Raw genomic sequence first — 16,555 nt, 5'->3', positions numbered from 1 at the left:
AGAACGTTCGACACTAAATAACCCCACTCCTACATACCTCCCGTAGAAAATATTTTTTCTCTAGTGAGTGGGGGACTCCCTACTTTACGTATTCCCATCAGCCGCACCCAAATTTCAGTTGTCTCCCGACAACCGACCGAGTTGGTCAGTTTACTAAAACCCGGTCCAGAACAGGTTGCCACACCCAGTTGCGAGTTGCGAAGGATAGCAACTACTAATTACAAAGTATTATTTTCGGTCGTAAGACAGTTGTGGTTGCTAAAAGAGAGTTGCCTAATTTTTAACTTCTTGGCAACCACAATTTGGCAATCACAATTGTCTCTTACAACTCGAAATAGCACTTTGTAACTAGTAGTTGCTATCCTTCGCAACTGGGTGTAGCAACCTATTTTGGACCGGCCTTAAGTGTTCGAAATTAGAGAGCGGTCGAACCGTCAAGATATGAGAAGCGTGTTCACCGTCGCGTAACATACACTAGAAAGCAAAACGATTTCGACAAGTTTTTTTTAGTATCATGTTACTAGAAAAAAAATTGTCGAAACCGTTTTGCTTTCTAGTGTGTGTTACGCGACGGTGAACACACTTCTCATGTCTTGACGGTTCGTCTCATTTTGTATTTCCGGGCGAACACAGATATAATATTCCGGGGCAAGAGGTGTGGAAACTCACAAAAGCGCAATTGCACAAGTTCGCAACACTGAGCATTTTGTGGTTACGTGAAAGTGAAAGAAAGACTCTAAGATCAAGCATAGGGGCACTCAGCACCGAGTACTGGCGCGGAGACAAGAACTTTGTGAACTCGCTGTTCTCACCAAGAGGCGAGTAGCGAGTGACAGCATAACAAATCAACACTGCACTGCTTGACCTGATAAACACTTGATCAACAACTAATCACCAACACATGGGCCGACACATCATCATGGAGGAATACATGAGGTAAGTTTCTTGGACGGCTGCCGCGAGCGAGCGGAACCGTCTATCGCTTTTCCTCGTTGTTGCATACCGAAAAATAATATACTTGAGCGCTCATTCGTGATTTTTGACATAGTATTATTGCATACGAATTCTACGGTTGGAGTCACAAGTTCTCTTTAAGAACATTACTCCAATGTGTATTCCGCTGTTAGTTTCGCTAACATAGGTAAAATAGTGCGATTGTATCTCTCTATACTACAAACCCGAGTATATTATTTTGACGTGTATAAGTTGAAACTTTACGCATATCTTGTCGTCTTAAATTACGTCGTTTAACGCTTTTAAACGCGTTAAGTGATATCGAAATGCATCAAATAACGTGATTTCAGACGACAAGAAACGCGTAAAAGCGTAAAGAAAGCTTCAGCTTATACGTGTCAAAATAACACACTTGAGTTTGCAGTGTACTTGACCATTTGCTCGGCGAGAAGAAGTAGCGATTTTAACGTGCTGAATATTGTGATCGTCTAGAAATGCTTTAAACTTGCGGGACGTAAAACAGGTTCCTCGGTCTGAAACAATACGTAACGGTCGAATGTTCGGTGTAACGTTCAAAGTAGGATTGAAGTAATTTTATAACATCGGAGGTGATCGTGCTCTTAGTAGCGTATAACTTTATATACTTAATGAAGGCGTCAACGAAAAATTGAATTTTGAACGACGGGCTAACCGAGAGCTTACTTGCGAAAACCGTCCCGAATAAAGAAACGCTGTAAAGATCCGCACCGACAATAATGTCGATCGGATCAACATTCGTCGGATTCGGATCAGCCCACGGCATATCGGATAAGTGCGTCAGACAAGAAGCGTCCGCCGCGCAATTCGGAGTGAGAGATTTTTAAATTAAAGCGATAGTTGAAAACGACAGAGACAACGAATCTCTCCATCAGCTCCATCAGCAATTCTGACACCGGATTTGTCTTCAGTAGGTTTAAATATATAAGGATATGGTATTGGTGTCCGTTTTCAGAACTCCGTCTAACGGCGACCTTTAATGGAATGATGTTTTGACGGGTTTTTGGAATTTTGAGGCATTTTTTGCGGTTTTACAAAAACTGAAGGATGATGAAGCAATCTCAACACCGGATTCGTGTTCAGCTGGCCAAAATATTTTGGGGCATAGTGATCTGATCAAAAGAACAGACCACTTTTTTTTGTATGCCTGTATACTGTATTCGGATTCGATAATCTGAAGCGTGTCCTGGCCTTCTAGAAGATTCCGAGCAAGAATCTTCTGGAAGCTCCAGATCAGCGTCACGCGTGTTGGGCGTGATGTTTTTGTGATCCTACGGTTTTAGTCAAACTCCTTATCAAAACAATGAACGTCAAAATTATTGTCGTGCTAACAATAGCCTCGAACGCGGACACGATTCGCAGGAGGCATCAAAGCCGTCGGGTTGCGGGCTCTCGGGCTAATCAGCGCGTGCCAGATCTGCGAAGGATTAGAATAAGAATTCGTAGATCAACGACCGGTGCGAGTTTTGCGAATTTTCGAAGATCTAAGCTCCGAACAACGGTTCTATGAGTTTGCGAAACTTTATTCTTCGCTCTCGAGTCAAGTAAAATTTCTCAACGCGCGATTGCATTATCGAATCGGTGCTTCGTTAGCAAGCGCTTGGAGTTATTTTGTTCTCATTTTTTTGCGATCGTTAAATTTCGGGGCTTGTCGACGGTCTGGTTTCGGAGAAATTAATAAAGAATTTGTGCGCGCGAGATTCAATGTTCTTGATTTCGCGTTTCGCCCTTCTGCGCGGAAGACATTTCCAAACGCGCCTCCACGCTCTTTTCTGAATAGTTCCGGCGAATGGTTTATGTGTGTGACCGGTCATACGGAAACATTTCTGGTTCTTCGAGCTAGATCTGGGGCGCAAGCGAGAAGGCAATTCGTGTTCTTCTGGAGTGTCGTTGAGTGACTGGCATCGTGACCGATCGTTTCCATGATCGTTTCAGCGCGCTCATTATTAATAATAAAAATTTGAACGATTTCGCCTGCGTGCATTTTCTTACGTCGTGTCTCTCCGGCCGTGCGCTCGAATGTATAACGATTCTTTCTGTTACCGCCGAGAATTTCAACGTAGCATGGAACGCTTTGACCGCGTGTTACGAAAATAAGCGTCGCTTATTGACAGTACATTTGTCAACTTTGCTAAATTTGCCATCGTTGTCGCGAAATTCCGTGAGCGAATTACAGTCGCTCTGCGACAAAGTCAACATCGCGGTCGCATTGTTAAATAATTTGTAATGAACTTTCGAGGAGTTGTGGCACGTTGTCCTCATTCACATTATCACTCAAAAATTAGATCGAGTTACTCGCAAGGCTTGAAACTTGTGATCGAACCGAACCGCCATCCTTCGATGAATTGACTCACTTTCTCGCGACGTGAATTCGGGCTCTCGAGGAGTTCGCTAACGTTTCGTCCGGCAAGTCGACAAATAAAGTTGCGTCTGTTACGCGGGTTCACGCCGCGACTGCATTTGTGTCCGCTCAGTCATCTTGCCCGATTTGTAAGGCTCGTCACTGTTTTAGCGCGTGTCCGTCTTTCGTCCGCGGAAATCCGAGCTAGCGGCGAGATCTCGTTAAACGGCATCGCCGCTGTTTTAATTGTCTCAGTCAGAATCATTCGGCTCAAGAATGAGCCAGAGTAAATACTCTTGTCGAATCTGTCATCAACGGCACCATTCTCTATTGCACGCGGTCTCGGATTCCGACGCGAATGTACTTGTGACGGCGGCACCGGCTGCTCCGTCGTCGTCGCCGGGTGAACTTAACGCGGAAGTGCATTCGTTGCTCGCCTCGACATTCGCGAAGCGTCGCGCATGGGTGGTGTTAGCAACAGCCTGGATAAGGGTCGGTTCAGCATACGGCCGATCGGTCACGGTGCGCGCGTTACTCGATCAGGGTTCCGAGATGACTTTTATTACGGAGAAATTAGCGCAGATTTTGCGCACGAGGCGCCTACGCATGCCGACCTCCGTCTCTGCCGTCGGCTGCTGCTGCGTCAATACTGGCATGATTCATTTTGCAACTGAAGTCTTCGTGTCTCCTCGGAATTCGTTGTCTCTGTCGTTTTCAACTATCGCTTTAATTTAAAAATCTCTCACTCCGAATTGCGCGGCGGACGCTTCTTGTCTGACGCACTTATCCGATATGCCGTGGGCTGATCCGAATCCGACGAATGCTGATCCGATCGACATTATTGTCGGTGCGGATCTTTACAGCGTTTCTTTTTCGGGACGGTTTTCGCAAGTAAGCTCTCGGTTAGCCCGTCGTTCAAAATTCAATTTTTGGGTAAGTTATTGCCGGACCACTCGACGCGAGGTATGATACCGTTTCTCAATCATTTGCGCGACCCGCGGCCGCTCCGCCCTCCGTTAGCGTGTCCGTTTATCATTGTCTCACCGCTCCATCGCTTGATCAAGAGCTCCATCGGTTTTGGGAAGTTGAAGAGCTTCCACGCGCATCAGTACAGTCGCCGGAGGATGAACAATGCGAGGAACATTTCCGCTCTACGTATTCGCGGTCTCCCGACGGACGATACATTGTATGCCTATTTTTCAAGACTGGCCCGCCCATCGTTATCGGAGAATTGCGATGTCAAGCCGCGAAATGTCTTAAGTCTATTACTCGTCGGTCACTTGCTAATTGCGCACAAGGTAAAGAATATGACGAATTTTTACGCGAGTATGAAAGTCTAGGTCACATGTGTCGAGCCTCCGGGTCATCCGAGTCACGCGATCAGTATATTTCGCATTATCTCGTCTTTCGTGCGCATAGTCGCACGACATACTTGCACGTCGTCTTTAACGTGTCAAGTGTCACTTCAAACGGATTTAGCCTCAATGATCATTTGCTAATCGGTCCGAAGTTGCAAACGCAGTTACCTGCGGTCATTCTTCGATGGCGTAATTTTAAATATGTGTACACGGCCAACATCGCGAAAATGTATTGCCAAATTCAGATAGACTCGTGTGATATTAATATTAATTATCAGCGCGTCTTATGGAAAAATTCTCCTCTCGATCTGTCGAGTATCAATTGTTAACGGTCACTTACGGGATGTCTTGCGCTCCGTTTCTCGCTTTACGAGTCACTAAACGATTAACGTCGGACGAAGGCTCACGATACTCACTCGTGGTTCCGACCCTAAAGGATCATCTTTATGTCGATGATGTTCTGTTCGGGAGCGATACTTTTACGTCAAACCCGCGACCAGTTGATTGTGCCTCTTCGTCGCGATGGGTTCGAATTGCGCAAATGGGCCAGCAACTCTTCCTCTCTACTCTTCGATATTGACGAAGAAAATCATGGACTCGCCTGTACATAGGGGCTCATGATCGATGAAAGTATCAAGATCTTCGGAATTGGATGGAATCCTGCACTCGATTATTTTCAATTGAAGGTAGGATTGATAGATAAACTTTCGACTAGCAAGCGCGCGATTCTTTCGGCTATCGCTAAACTCTATGACCCCCTGGGTTGGGTCACTCTGATCGCAATCATTACAAAGATATTTATGCAGAATCTTGAGGTCGTTCCGGATCCGCTTCCCGCGCGGTGGCAAAGTATTTATTTATTTATTTAGGTCTAGCATCTCTCGACAGGTTGCGAATTCCTCGATGGACGGGACACGGAGGCGATCTTCTCTACGCAGAATTGCACGGGTTCGCGGATGCTTCTAACGCCGCTTATTCCGTAGTTGTTTATTTAAAGGTTGTCACGCATTCGAATAACGTGACAATCACTTTGTTCGCGGGTAAATCGAGGGTCGCTCCGCTAACTCCTCTCAGCGTACCGCGACTCGAATTATCAGCTACTGTGTTGCTCGCGTGGCTCCTTGAATTCGTTCGGGTTTCCGCTAATTTTCACAACGTCTCCTGTTTTTGTTGAACGGACTCTACGGTCGCGTTCACGTGGCTTACCTATTTACGCATCATCCATCGCGCTGGAAAACGTTTGTGGCAAATCGCGTTTCGGACGTGCAAGCTCGACTGCCGTCAAGCACGTTCGTCACGTGGCATCACGTACCGACCCATGATAATCCCGCGGATTGTGCATCGCTTACCTATTTATCTAATTAGCATGTCTGCTTTATTGACACGCACGGTAGATAATTAGCATAAGTCAGTTAAAATCATATATTACCGATTGAGGCCCATCCGCGCCCGCTCCACTCAAAATCATCGATTTTGGTATTGATGATAACATATAAGCGTTGTAAAGTATGTAGAAACTCTCGGTCTGTATGAGCTAAATTTTATGAAAATTCCGAATGCTACTCTATATACCTAGTCCGACAAGCAAGAATACAAAGATGCACTACTAGCAACGAATACTCACAGATGTAGTCACAACCCTCTAAATCAGATATTGAGTAATAGAGGATATAAATACAAACATGTAATCGCACCACTGCTATCTGTATACAGAGCAGAGAAAATATTAATCGCACTGCATTTACCACTGCTATCTGTATACAGAGCAGAGAAAATATTAATCGCACTGCATTTCACATTTATCGCGTTTATCACTGAACATTGCTCCGTTATTATTAAAGTAGCCGTATACGTAATCTATGGCCTTGTCTTTGTCATTCCTCTGCTCCCATGTATTTTCGTCCCAATGGACCGAAATGATCACACAACGTTTCTTCTCCTTCGGATGTTTGTAACTCAGGCCCAACAAGTGGATCTTACGGTTGTCTTACGAACATCGGTGTTTGTCGTTGGGACAGGATGTGATAATTCTTGCGATGGCTTGCCGTGAAAAAATGTGTTTGTCGGCGTGGAAGCTGCCAGAGAAACATCTGTTGACGGTGACATGTAACCGTTTAGCGGCAATCGGAGTAGTGGTTGCAACAGAGCCAATCGATTAATTGTTACATCGTTTTCGCTTTGTACTGCGCGTTGACGTCAGATGTTTCTTTCTGTCATCAGTTGATGTATTTCCAATTTCTATATTCTCCGACAATGAATCAACTGATTTGACAGCCGTAGCACTTTCAGCTATCTGTTTAAGAGGCTTTATGATAGGTCTAAATTGTTTCTCTAACGCTACATCTTTCTCAACTTGTCCTGTCTTCAAAGTACGGTATTTCTTGCGAATAGAGGCACTCGTTTTCGCAATTTCTTTCGCTTCTTCTTCTTTCGCGATCCTCCATATGGCTAGTGCTGTCGACTTGATTTATTGCCATTTTCGATCTATACAGGGTGATTCAAAACAACCTTCCATTATTAAAAGTATAAAATCCTGATAAAATTCTAAAACGACTTTTCCTCTTGCAAAATTTTGGCAAAAGCTTAGATTTTAAATTATTAAAAAAAGTAGTAGACCTATTGCGGGTCGGACAGCCGCAGGTGTACAGCCAGGATTGTACGTGCACACACATGCAAGCACGTTCTCGGTCTCTTCGAGTCTGTTTTCCAAAATTTTTGCCCGTTATAACAATCACCTAACGTCACAGAAAATACAGATTTTTATGCTGGCAATGAATATTGGAACGTAGTTAGTGTATAACATGTGTAGTGTGATCAGCTGATTGCTGCGGGTACTCCGCGTTAGCGCCCACGTCTGACGCGGAGTACCCGTGAGTTGCGCCGCACCTGTCTACCTCCCGTACCCGACCCGCAATAGGTCTACTACTTTTTTTAATTATTTAAAATCTAAGCTTTTGCCAAAATTTTGCAAGAGGAAAAGTTGTTTTAGAATTTTATCAGGATTTTATACTTTTAATAATGGAAGGTTGTTTTGAATCACCCTGTATACGTTGACGTACGAACGGCGATTAATTATTTTACGGTATCGCAAATTCGTTAAACTCCTTTCGATATCGTCCATTGACTATGGAACTGTTCTTATCTATCACTACGAAACCATACTTGTGCTGCGCACAACATGCGCGGCACCTTGAACAAAACTTATCATACGACATGTCGGTATTTACATGATCGTTGCATATATGCTTTAAATTAGTGCCATCCTGTTTAAAAAAAATCAGCAAATTGGCATTATCACGTATGAGATGCTTAGGTATCTTTGCATAAGTCTGACAAAGATAAAAACTATCGAATGGTGTCCTACAGCAAGGTATTCTTTTATCAGATCCTGCTTGTCATACACAACATTATCAACGATAAAGATGGAATTTGGTAATGCTTCGTTCGATGGAATGACGTCAATATTATTTGAGAATGTAAAATAACCAATTTCATCTATTGCTGTTAATACATTTTCAAAGTATATATTGTTATTATAAGTAACGATATTTTGGTTGCTGTAGCGATTTAGAGTACACATACACATTCTCGAATCGCAAACCGTACGGATTCTTAATTTTTTTCAGTATATGAAGATATAAAATAAGATCGTCAAGGTAGGTAAGAACTTTACCACTAGTTATATGTTCTTAAAGGATTGCGTTGATAAACTTTTGAAAAATCGCCGGCGCATTACAAATACCCAAAGGAATTCCCAAAATTTGTAATGTTCATCCGGCACTAAAAATATGCAATATACTTCTGACTATTCTCGCTCGCGGCTACATAGAAAAACGCTACATTTTTCAAATCAATCATGCTAAATATACTCGATCCTTGCAACCGATCTAGTTGGTTGTCAATTAAAGCAAGGGATACCTATCTTTCACCATCTTCTTATTTAACTTCCGATAATCTATCCAAAGTCGTGTCTTGTCATCTCCTTTCTTTACTAAGACTACGGAATTTGCGTATTCAGATGTATTCGGTCTTATTACGTCTAGTTGAAGCCATTCTCGGATGTGTTCGTTCACCTTCTCTTTATCTATGGGCGCAAGTCTCCTAGGTCGCTCATATATACCGGAATATTATCTTTTGAAATTAAATCGAGCTTAATTCCTACATGTTTCGTTGCGCACGGATTATAGTTTTTCACGACTTCCTTCTCAATTTTAACTCCGCATCGTTTATGTTATTCATATCAATTTGATACTTCTCGTCAACTTCAGAGTTAGAATCTTTTATCGCCTTGATACAGAACATTTCTGAAATATCTTGCGAAAATTCTATAGCGTCGTTCTCATTTTTGCGTTTTGTAACCGTAATCTTCGTTCCGTTTATTTATATATCCGCGTGTCTTAATAAATCCGAACCCAGAAGTAAATCATGATTCAAGTATGTATCAGAAATTATATGAATGACAAGGCTATAGATCTGTACTACCGTCTATCGTTGCATCAATCGCAAAGCTTCCCAACGTGGTTACATTATTCGAATCGATATCTTCATATACAGTTTCCGGACCGTCTAACGCAGGTAAATCTAATTTTACATATTGCTTCACCGTCATTAAATATACATTGCTGCCGATATCAAATAGGGTTACAACTTCTTTACCGTTAATTACGACTGCTTCGTAAGCACAAATGGTTCGATTCATGGCACTCATTAACATAGGTAGACTTTTCGTACATTTCGCCGCCACCTGTCCGAACTGGCCACACTGGAAATCCTTAGCTTCTTTCTCCTTGTGACAACAATCGGTGCTTAGATGATACCTGTCGCTGTTTAGTATAAAATTTTATTTTCAGTCTCTAAAAGACAAAATATCAAAATTATCCAAGTGTCTTTCATTTTTGCTACACGAAAAAGCCACTAAAAAAAAAAAAGTTTTGATAGAAAGTATCCAAGAAAGAACAGAATCAGGTGTGACGATGGACGAAATAAAATCAAAATAAGGTTTAGAAATTCTGTACGGTGATCGCACTTCTCCGCCTCAGTAAATTGAGGACCAGCAATTACCCTTCGAAGACGCAACAAGCAACGTAAAAAATTCATACAAGCTGTCAAAGACAGACAAAAGGACTCTTTGAAGGAGAATTTAATACTTTTCTTAGAGGGAATCGGAGAAAGTTGTGAGTCTAAAAATCACAGTTCTGCCTCATATTCATTGATAGATCAATTAGCGCCGCCGCGGCCAGAAAATCAAATAACCTTGTTTCATGAACAAGCAAGTCTGCGAGTGCTGGACGAAAGGCCGAACTTTCGACAAACTTCTGAACCGAATGTGATAAATGAACGAGAGCGTCCAGATTACATTTCAATACTAATTTCATTGTCCCGTGACCCCTCGCCGGTAAGAAAGAAGGACAGCGAGCCATCAAATTATCTTACCATTCGATTAGGACAAAAAGTTGTTGGTGTACTCGACGTCGAGGCGTACAAACAGCAAATTAATAACGATGCTCAGTACTTTACAGTTGGCGAATGCGAAGACTATGTTGAAAGCGAACACAAAAGCAGTGTCCAGACCAACATAAACAGCCAATTGACAGATATGCACAAGCTCAGAGACATTTTTCCCGACGATAAGTCCGGTCAAGAGAGAAAGTTGATCGAAGACAAAAAGTTGGCCAAAGACAGAAAGTTGGTCGAAAAGAAAGATATATTAAATGGAAAACACAATCCATGTATACTTTTTTCTATTTATTGTGGTTTGATAGTTTCTATATATACCCTAATTTGGTATTATACACATTATTTTAATTAATTTCATTAAAAATAATATTCAATTCAAAACTAATATATTCAAAACAAGACAAAAATAATATATTCAAAATAATTAGAGGAGCGCTTTAAAAGTTGATGGTTTTAAGAAGTCTACACTGATACGTTAAGATATACTGATGATACCACACTGATAGCCGAGGAAGAAATGGCTGGAATTTTGGAATTGGTTAAAAAAGAAAGCAAGGAGGCAGGTCTAGAAATCAATTTAGAGAAGACTAAACTAATGCTGATTGACAGAGAAAATATGGTACAGCTGAACAATTTACTTCCTGAGATTGAAATGGTCAACGAGTTTTCCTACTTGGGATCGCAAATTACCAACATAGGCGGTTACGAAGCGAGCGGCGAAACGGAGATAAGAAGGCGCATAGGAATATCAAGAACAGCTATGGCGAACCTCGGAAAGATATGGGCGGATAAACAAATAACAAAAGACACAAAGATAGCTCTAGTACGTTCCCTAATATTCTCCTTATTTTCATACGGAGCAGAGGCATGGACCATAAAAATGGCTAATAAACCGCATAAATACACTTGAGATGTGGCGCTGGAAAAGGATGCTGCGTATTCTTTGGACAGCGAAAAGAACGAACATATCAAACCTTAATGAACTCAACATTTCTGATCGATGATATGTCGCTACACTATATGTCGCAGAAGGGTCCTCCAATATTTCGGCCACATCACGCGAAGAGACCAGGATAACTTGGAAAAACTGATAGTGCAGGGTAAAGTCGAGAGCAAGAGATCAAGAGGCCACTCCCCATCGCGATGGATAGACTAGATAAAAGATTTCACAGGGCAACTAATACAAATATATCTCCGAGTGGTCGAAAACCGCCAAAATTGGATGACGATAGTTCGCCGCTACATATAACATTAATGTCACGATCCTAATGTTAGACTCTATCTCCTACGTCAGTCAACGATTACGAAAGTAAAATAAAAATAGGGACAACGCGTACGCAGTCCCCATGATAAAAAATATGCGTAGTTACAGGAATCACATCTAACCGCTACGGAGGCGAACAAAAGACTAACTTTGTCGAAAAGTCACATACAATCGGTCGAGGCGTTTAAAGAAGATTTGTTGTCCCGGAAACAGCTGACTCGACCAAAGCTCGAGGATGCCGGAGACGGCTAGTTTAGACACGTGGCTTTACAAATTTACGCTCGAGCAATTGCGTAAGCAGGCGCAGGATCGCGGATTAGACGGCAAGGGCACCGCGCAACAGGTTCGTGCGCGCCTGTTGCAAGAGGCGAAGGTCTCGGCGGAGGGAGGTGAAAGACCACCCCCATCCCCGGCGCTGGATGCAATGCATTCGTGATCTTGGGGATCGATTTTTTATGCTTATTTAGGTTAACGATCGATTTCACCAGGAGCGATTGGAGTTTTACCGGCGACTCGACCTTGAGTTATCTGTTTATTATCAGCAACAGACGCGAGGAGGCATGTAACGGGATTCTGGAGTTATTACCAGAAGACTGACGGAGATTAGACATATTTTTAGAAGATCTGCTACCGACTGTGAGAGACGTAACGCCCGGACTCGCGACCATGGTTGGTAGCAGATCCTCTAAAAATATGTCTAATCTCCGTCGGTCTGATGATAACTTCAGAATCCCGTTGTATTATGCCTCCTCGCGTCTGTTGCTGATAATAAATGGATAATTCAAGGTCGAATCGCCGGTAAAACTCCAATCGTTCCTGGTGAAATCGATCGTTAACCTAAATAAGCATAAAAAATTGATCCCCAAGATCGCGAATGCACCGCATCCAGCGCCGGGGGTGGTCTTTCACCTCCCTCCGCCGAGGCCTGCGCCTCTTGCAACAGGCGCGCACGAACCTGTTGCGCGGTGCCCTTGCCGTCTAATCCGTGATCCTGCGCCTGCTTACGCAATTGCTCGAGCGTCAATTTGTAAAGCCACGCGTCTAAATTAGCCGTCTCCGGCATCCTCGAGCTCTGGTTGAGTCAGCTGTTTCCGGGACAACAAATCTTCTTTAAACGCCTAGACCAAACATAAAATCGATGTCGGACAGGCTAGGCCTATATAACAACATTGCCATTTGGTGTTGCCTAAGATACAAGAAGCAATTCAGGTCGAAGTATTAGCTCGGGATAAAATATTAGCTGTCAGAATAATTGAACCAAGTCGTAAATCGTAGTGTTAATGAGTGTCGTGAATGTTAGTTCCGTTAGTTTCTGTATGAGTGTGATCGTAGAGTGGAAGGGGTTAACACCGGTATTTCTTATGAAATAGGTCGAAAGCAAATATGCAACACGCAGGTCCAACGGACGGTCTATATGATACTGCAATGAGGGTTAACGTTAACCCTGCAAGAATTGTTAATGAAAATGTGGTAACAAGATCGATAAACGTTGATGTTGCTATAATGATCTCTGACATGCCTTCGGAGGAAATAGAGAAGATAAGAGATTTGGTAGAAGAGGAACTCGATTCGCGGAAAGAAACTAGTCAAGAGTGTGAAATGAGAGACAGACCTCAACCCGTTAGACCCGTTAGACGATTATTACCCAGTGTACCCCCTCAGATATTGCGTCTCCCACCTACTATTGACCCCAGACCTCAATCTCCTCCCCTCATACATTATGGGTCAGCTCCTAGTGCCTACGTACAGATATTGCGTCCCCCATCTACTATTGACCCCAGACCTCAATCTCCTCCTCTCATACATTATGGGTCAGCTCCTAGTGCCCACGTACAGACTCAATCATCTCATATTCCCTTCAGAAATCATCAGTCAGATGATGTCTGGGAGATTCCTAGTGCCCACGGACATCATCAGTCGACTGCTAGTGCTCACAAACAAACTCACTCATCTGCTGCTTCCTCCGGACATCATCATCAGTCAGCAGCTCCTAGTGCCCACGGACATCGTCAGTCGGCTCCTAGTGCCGACAAACAGACTTACTCATCTGCTGTTTCCTCCGGACATCATCATCAGTCAGCAGCTCCTAGTGTCCACGGACATCGTCAGTCGACCCCTAGTGCATATAAACATCGTCAGTCAACTGCTAGTGCCCGCAAACAAACATATTCATCTCCTATTTCCTCCGGACATCATCAATCAGTTCCTAGTGCCCACGAACGTCGTCAGTCGGTTCCTAGTGCTAACAAACAGATTCGCTCATCATCTGCTATTCCCTCCGAACATCAACAGTCAGCCTCTAGTTCCCATGGAAATATTTCGTCATCTTCTCATATATCTAGTATATCTAGTACTCATCTATCTAGAAAAGACATTTGGACACTAAGAAAAGAATTTGAAGACAAGAGAAAATTAAAGGAAATCCAAAAGTCTGAGACGAGGAAGAGGGTAGAAATGAAAAAGACTGAAGGACATGTCACCAGTAGTACATCCAGTAGTAGTCTTAGGAAAAGATACTCGCCATCGACCGAAAATAAAAGAATACTTTTCATTCATAAAAGATCTTCGTCATCGTAATATGTTTAATTATTTGACGAAGTCATATCAATTGTGAACTTTTCGGCTGTGAAACGTTTTATATTATTACATTATTATAAGAAAAATCTTTATGTGATAATTAAAGTAGTATAAATATTATTGGTTATAAATGTAATAATTATACATTATTACATTATTATTATTATTATACATTATTATTATACATTATTATACATTATTATTATATTACATAGTATATATTATACATTATTATTATATTACATATTATTATATATTATTAATATAAGAGGCATAGTAAATAACTGCTATTACTTATTACTATTAGTTATTGCTTATTGCTATTATTTATTACTATTACTTATTACTATTAGTTTTATATATCTATACGAGGCCTATTCAAAAAGTATCGAACCTTATTTTTTCCCGCGTAAACCAATGAAGCGCGGGAGATTTCCTTCAGTGGAGATGTGGGGGAGACAATCATGCGCAGTTGTACATTTTTTCCCGCCCGCAGAAAGTGTCAGTCGCTGCCAATCAGCCTACAAATGAAGACGTGTAGTGAGCGATCGTCGGATTTCAGTTTTTAGTAAAATGACAGGACAACTTGAGCAGCGATATTGCATCAAATTTTACCAAACGCTTGGCGACACCCAAGTGGAAACCATTCGAAAGATTCAGCAAGCTTTCGAGGACGATGCCATGAGCACTTCGCGGATAAAAGAGTGGACCCGATTTGAGTCAAGAGAGGACATCATGCGGAATGCGACAGACCGGCTTCGCACCATTCCAAAATCTGCATTCCGGATGTGTTTCCAACAATGGCAGAAGCTCTGGAAGAAGTGTGTGCATTACCAAAGAACCTACTTTGAAGGGGATTAGTGTTTCAGACCTCCAAATCAATAACTGTAATTTTGCCGAACAAAGGTTCGGTACTTTTTGAACAGGCCTCGTATATCTATTCAATATATTTAATCAATATAAACATTAAAAGAACAAATATAAACAATAAAAGAAAAATCTCTATGTGATAATTAAAGTAGTATAAATGTTATTAGTTATAAATGTAATAACTTTACATTATTACATTATTATAAGAAAAATCTTTATGTGATAATTAAAGTAGTATAAATGTTATTGGTTATAAATGTAATAACTATACATTATTACATTATTATTATTATTATACATTATTATTATACATTATACATTATTATTATATTACATATTATATATTATACATTATTATTATATTATATATTATTATACATTATTATTATACATTATTACATTTTTATCATCCATTGTTCTGGATGATCGTCTGATAAAGCATTAATAATTAAAGTATTAAACATTAAATGGTAAATAAAAGAACTGAGCGATGATTTTGCTATAGAAAAAAGTTGTTTCTCGTGCAAAAACGCGTCGAATGAGGCTAGTCTCATTAAAATCGGAGCTGACTGTGTATTTCTAAATATTTACCCAATTCAGCAAGGTTTCCAAGATGAAAATATGTAATCCAAGCTATTTTATAGGTCTTGAAATTGAACGAGACAGGGAAAAAGGAAAGATAAAAATTTCTCAAAAATCTATTTACGGAAAATTATAGATCGATTCAAAATGGTAGAAGCAAAAGAAGTATCCGTTTCAGTCAACTTTTATGTTCAACTATCAAAGGAGATGTGTTGTAACGGTCACGCCTCCGGTTTGATTTTTTGGTCGACCGACCCTACGTTTCCGATCGTCGTAACGTGTCGGGGCGCAGGATTTGAGGCGAAAGTTGTGATAATAATAAGCTGAGTTTTTTATTTAAATGAGTTGTAGCGCATGTTTGATTATTTTGTGCGAAACACGTCGCGTTTTCGTGTTAGTGCTAGACACGTCGTTATCGTTGTCTGGCTGTTGGTTCTTTGTCGCACTTGATTCGGAGGCTTTGTCGCGATGTTTACACACACACATTTTACGCATATATATATATATATATATATATATATATATATATATATGCGTAAAAGAGATGACACCATGACACTCGTACATAGACTAAATAAGATTTATTTTTTCCGACACGCAATATTTACAGATTATTTAGAGGCGCTATGTAAGCGATAAGGCTGACGCATAAGAGCGCTATATCTAGCGATATGCCCACTGACAGGTGTAGTGCGCCGGAATTCGTAATTAGCTGATCCGCTGGTTTCCTTTCACCAAAGGATTTAAAGGCGAGGTAGCCCGCAACGGTTCGTGGCTGATGGCGAGAAGAACCCGCGCAAAAACTCGGCGCATCGCGAGACCACCGTAGTGTTTGGGCAAACAGATCGGACGACGCGTTTTCCGTTGCCCGGTGGGTTTTCCGGGACGATCTTATATTGTTTCTTGTTTTGCATTCACGATCGAACGGCGCAACCAAACGTCTTTAAGACGTTTTTTATGTCCCGATTTTGGACATTGTGTTGTCTGGGTTATTATTTATTTTAATTACATAAAATACAATAAGTAAAATATATTCTTGCAATGTAACACAGGGATATCAAATAGATATCAATGTCATAAAGAAAAGATAAGTTAATTTTACAACTAACTTTCTAA

The 16,555-nt window shown here is 41.4% G+C and overlaps 1 protein-coding gene across 1 annotated transcript; it reads left to right on the top strand.

Annotated features, from left to right (window-relative positions):
- Window positions 1-638: 638 nt before the first annotated feature.
- On the top strand, window positions 639-14,027 carry LOC112590213 (serine/arginine repetitive matrix protein 1-like). The gene is made up of 2 exons (XM_025306095.1): window positions 639-936; window positions 12,781-14,027. Exons 1-2 carry the CDS (start codon window positions 902-904, stop codon window positions 13,985-13,987), a joined length of 1,242 nt encoding a protein of 413 aa, XP_025161880.1. The 5' UTR covers window positions 639-901; the 3' UTR covers window positions 13,988-14,027.
- Window positions 14,028-16,555: the final 2,528 nt, after the last annotated feature.

This window comes from Harpegnathos saltator, unplaced genomic scaffold (genome assembly GCF_003227715.2).
Source record: "Harpegnathos saltator strain DR-91 unplaced genomic scaffold, Hsal_v8.6 scaffold751, whole genome shotgun sequence".
Classification (NCBI taxonomy): Eukaryota; Metazoa; Arthropoda; class Insecta; order Hymenoptera; family Formicidae; genus Harpegnathos; species Harpegnathos saltator.
The sequence above is the reverse complement of the archived record's forward strand: the minus strand, read 5'-3'. Positions and strand labels throughout refer to the sequence as shown.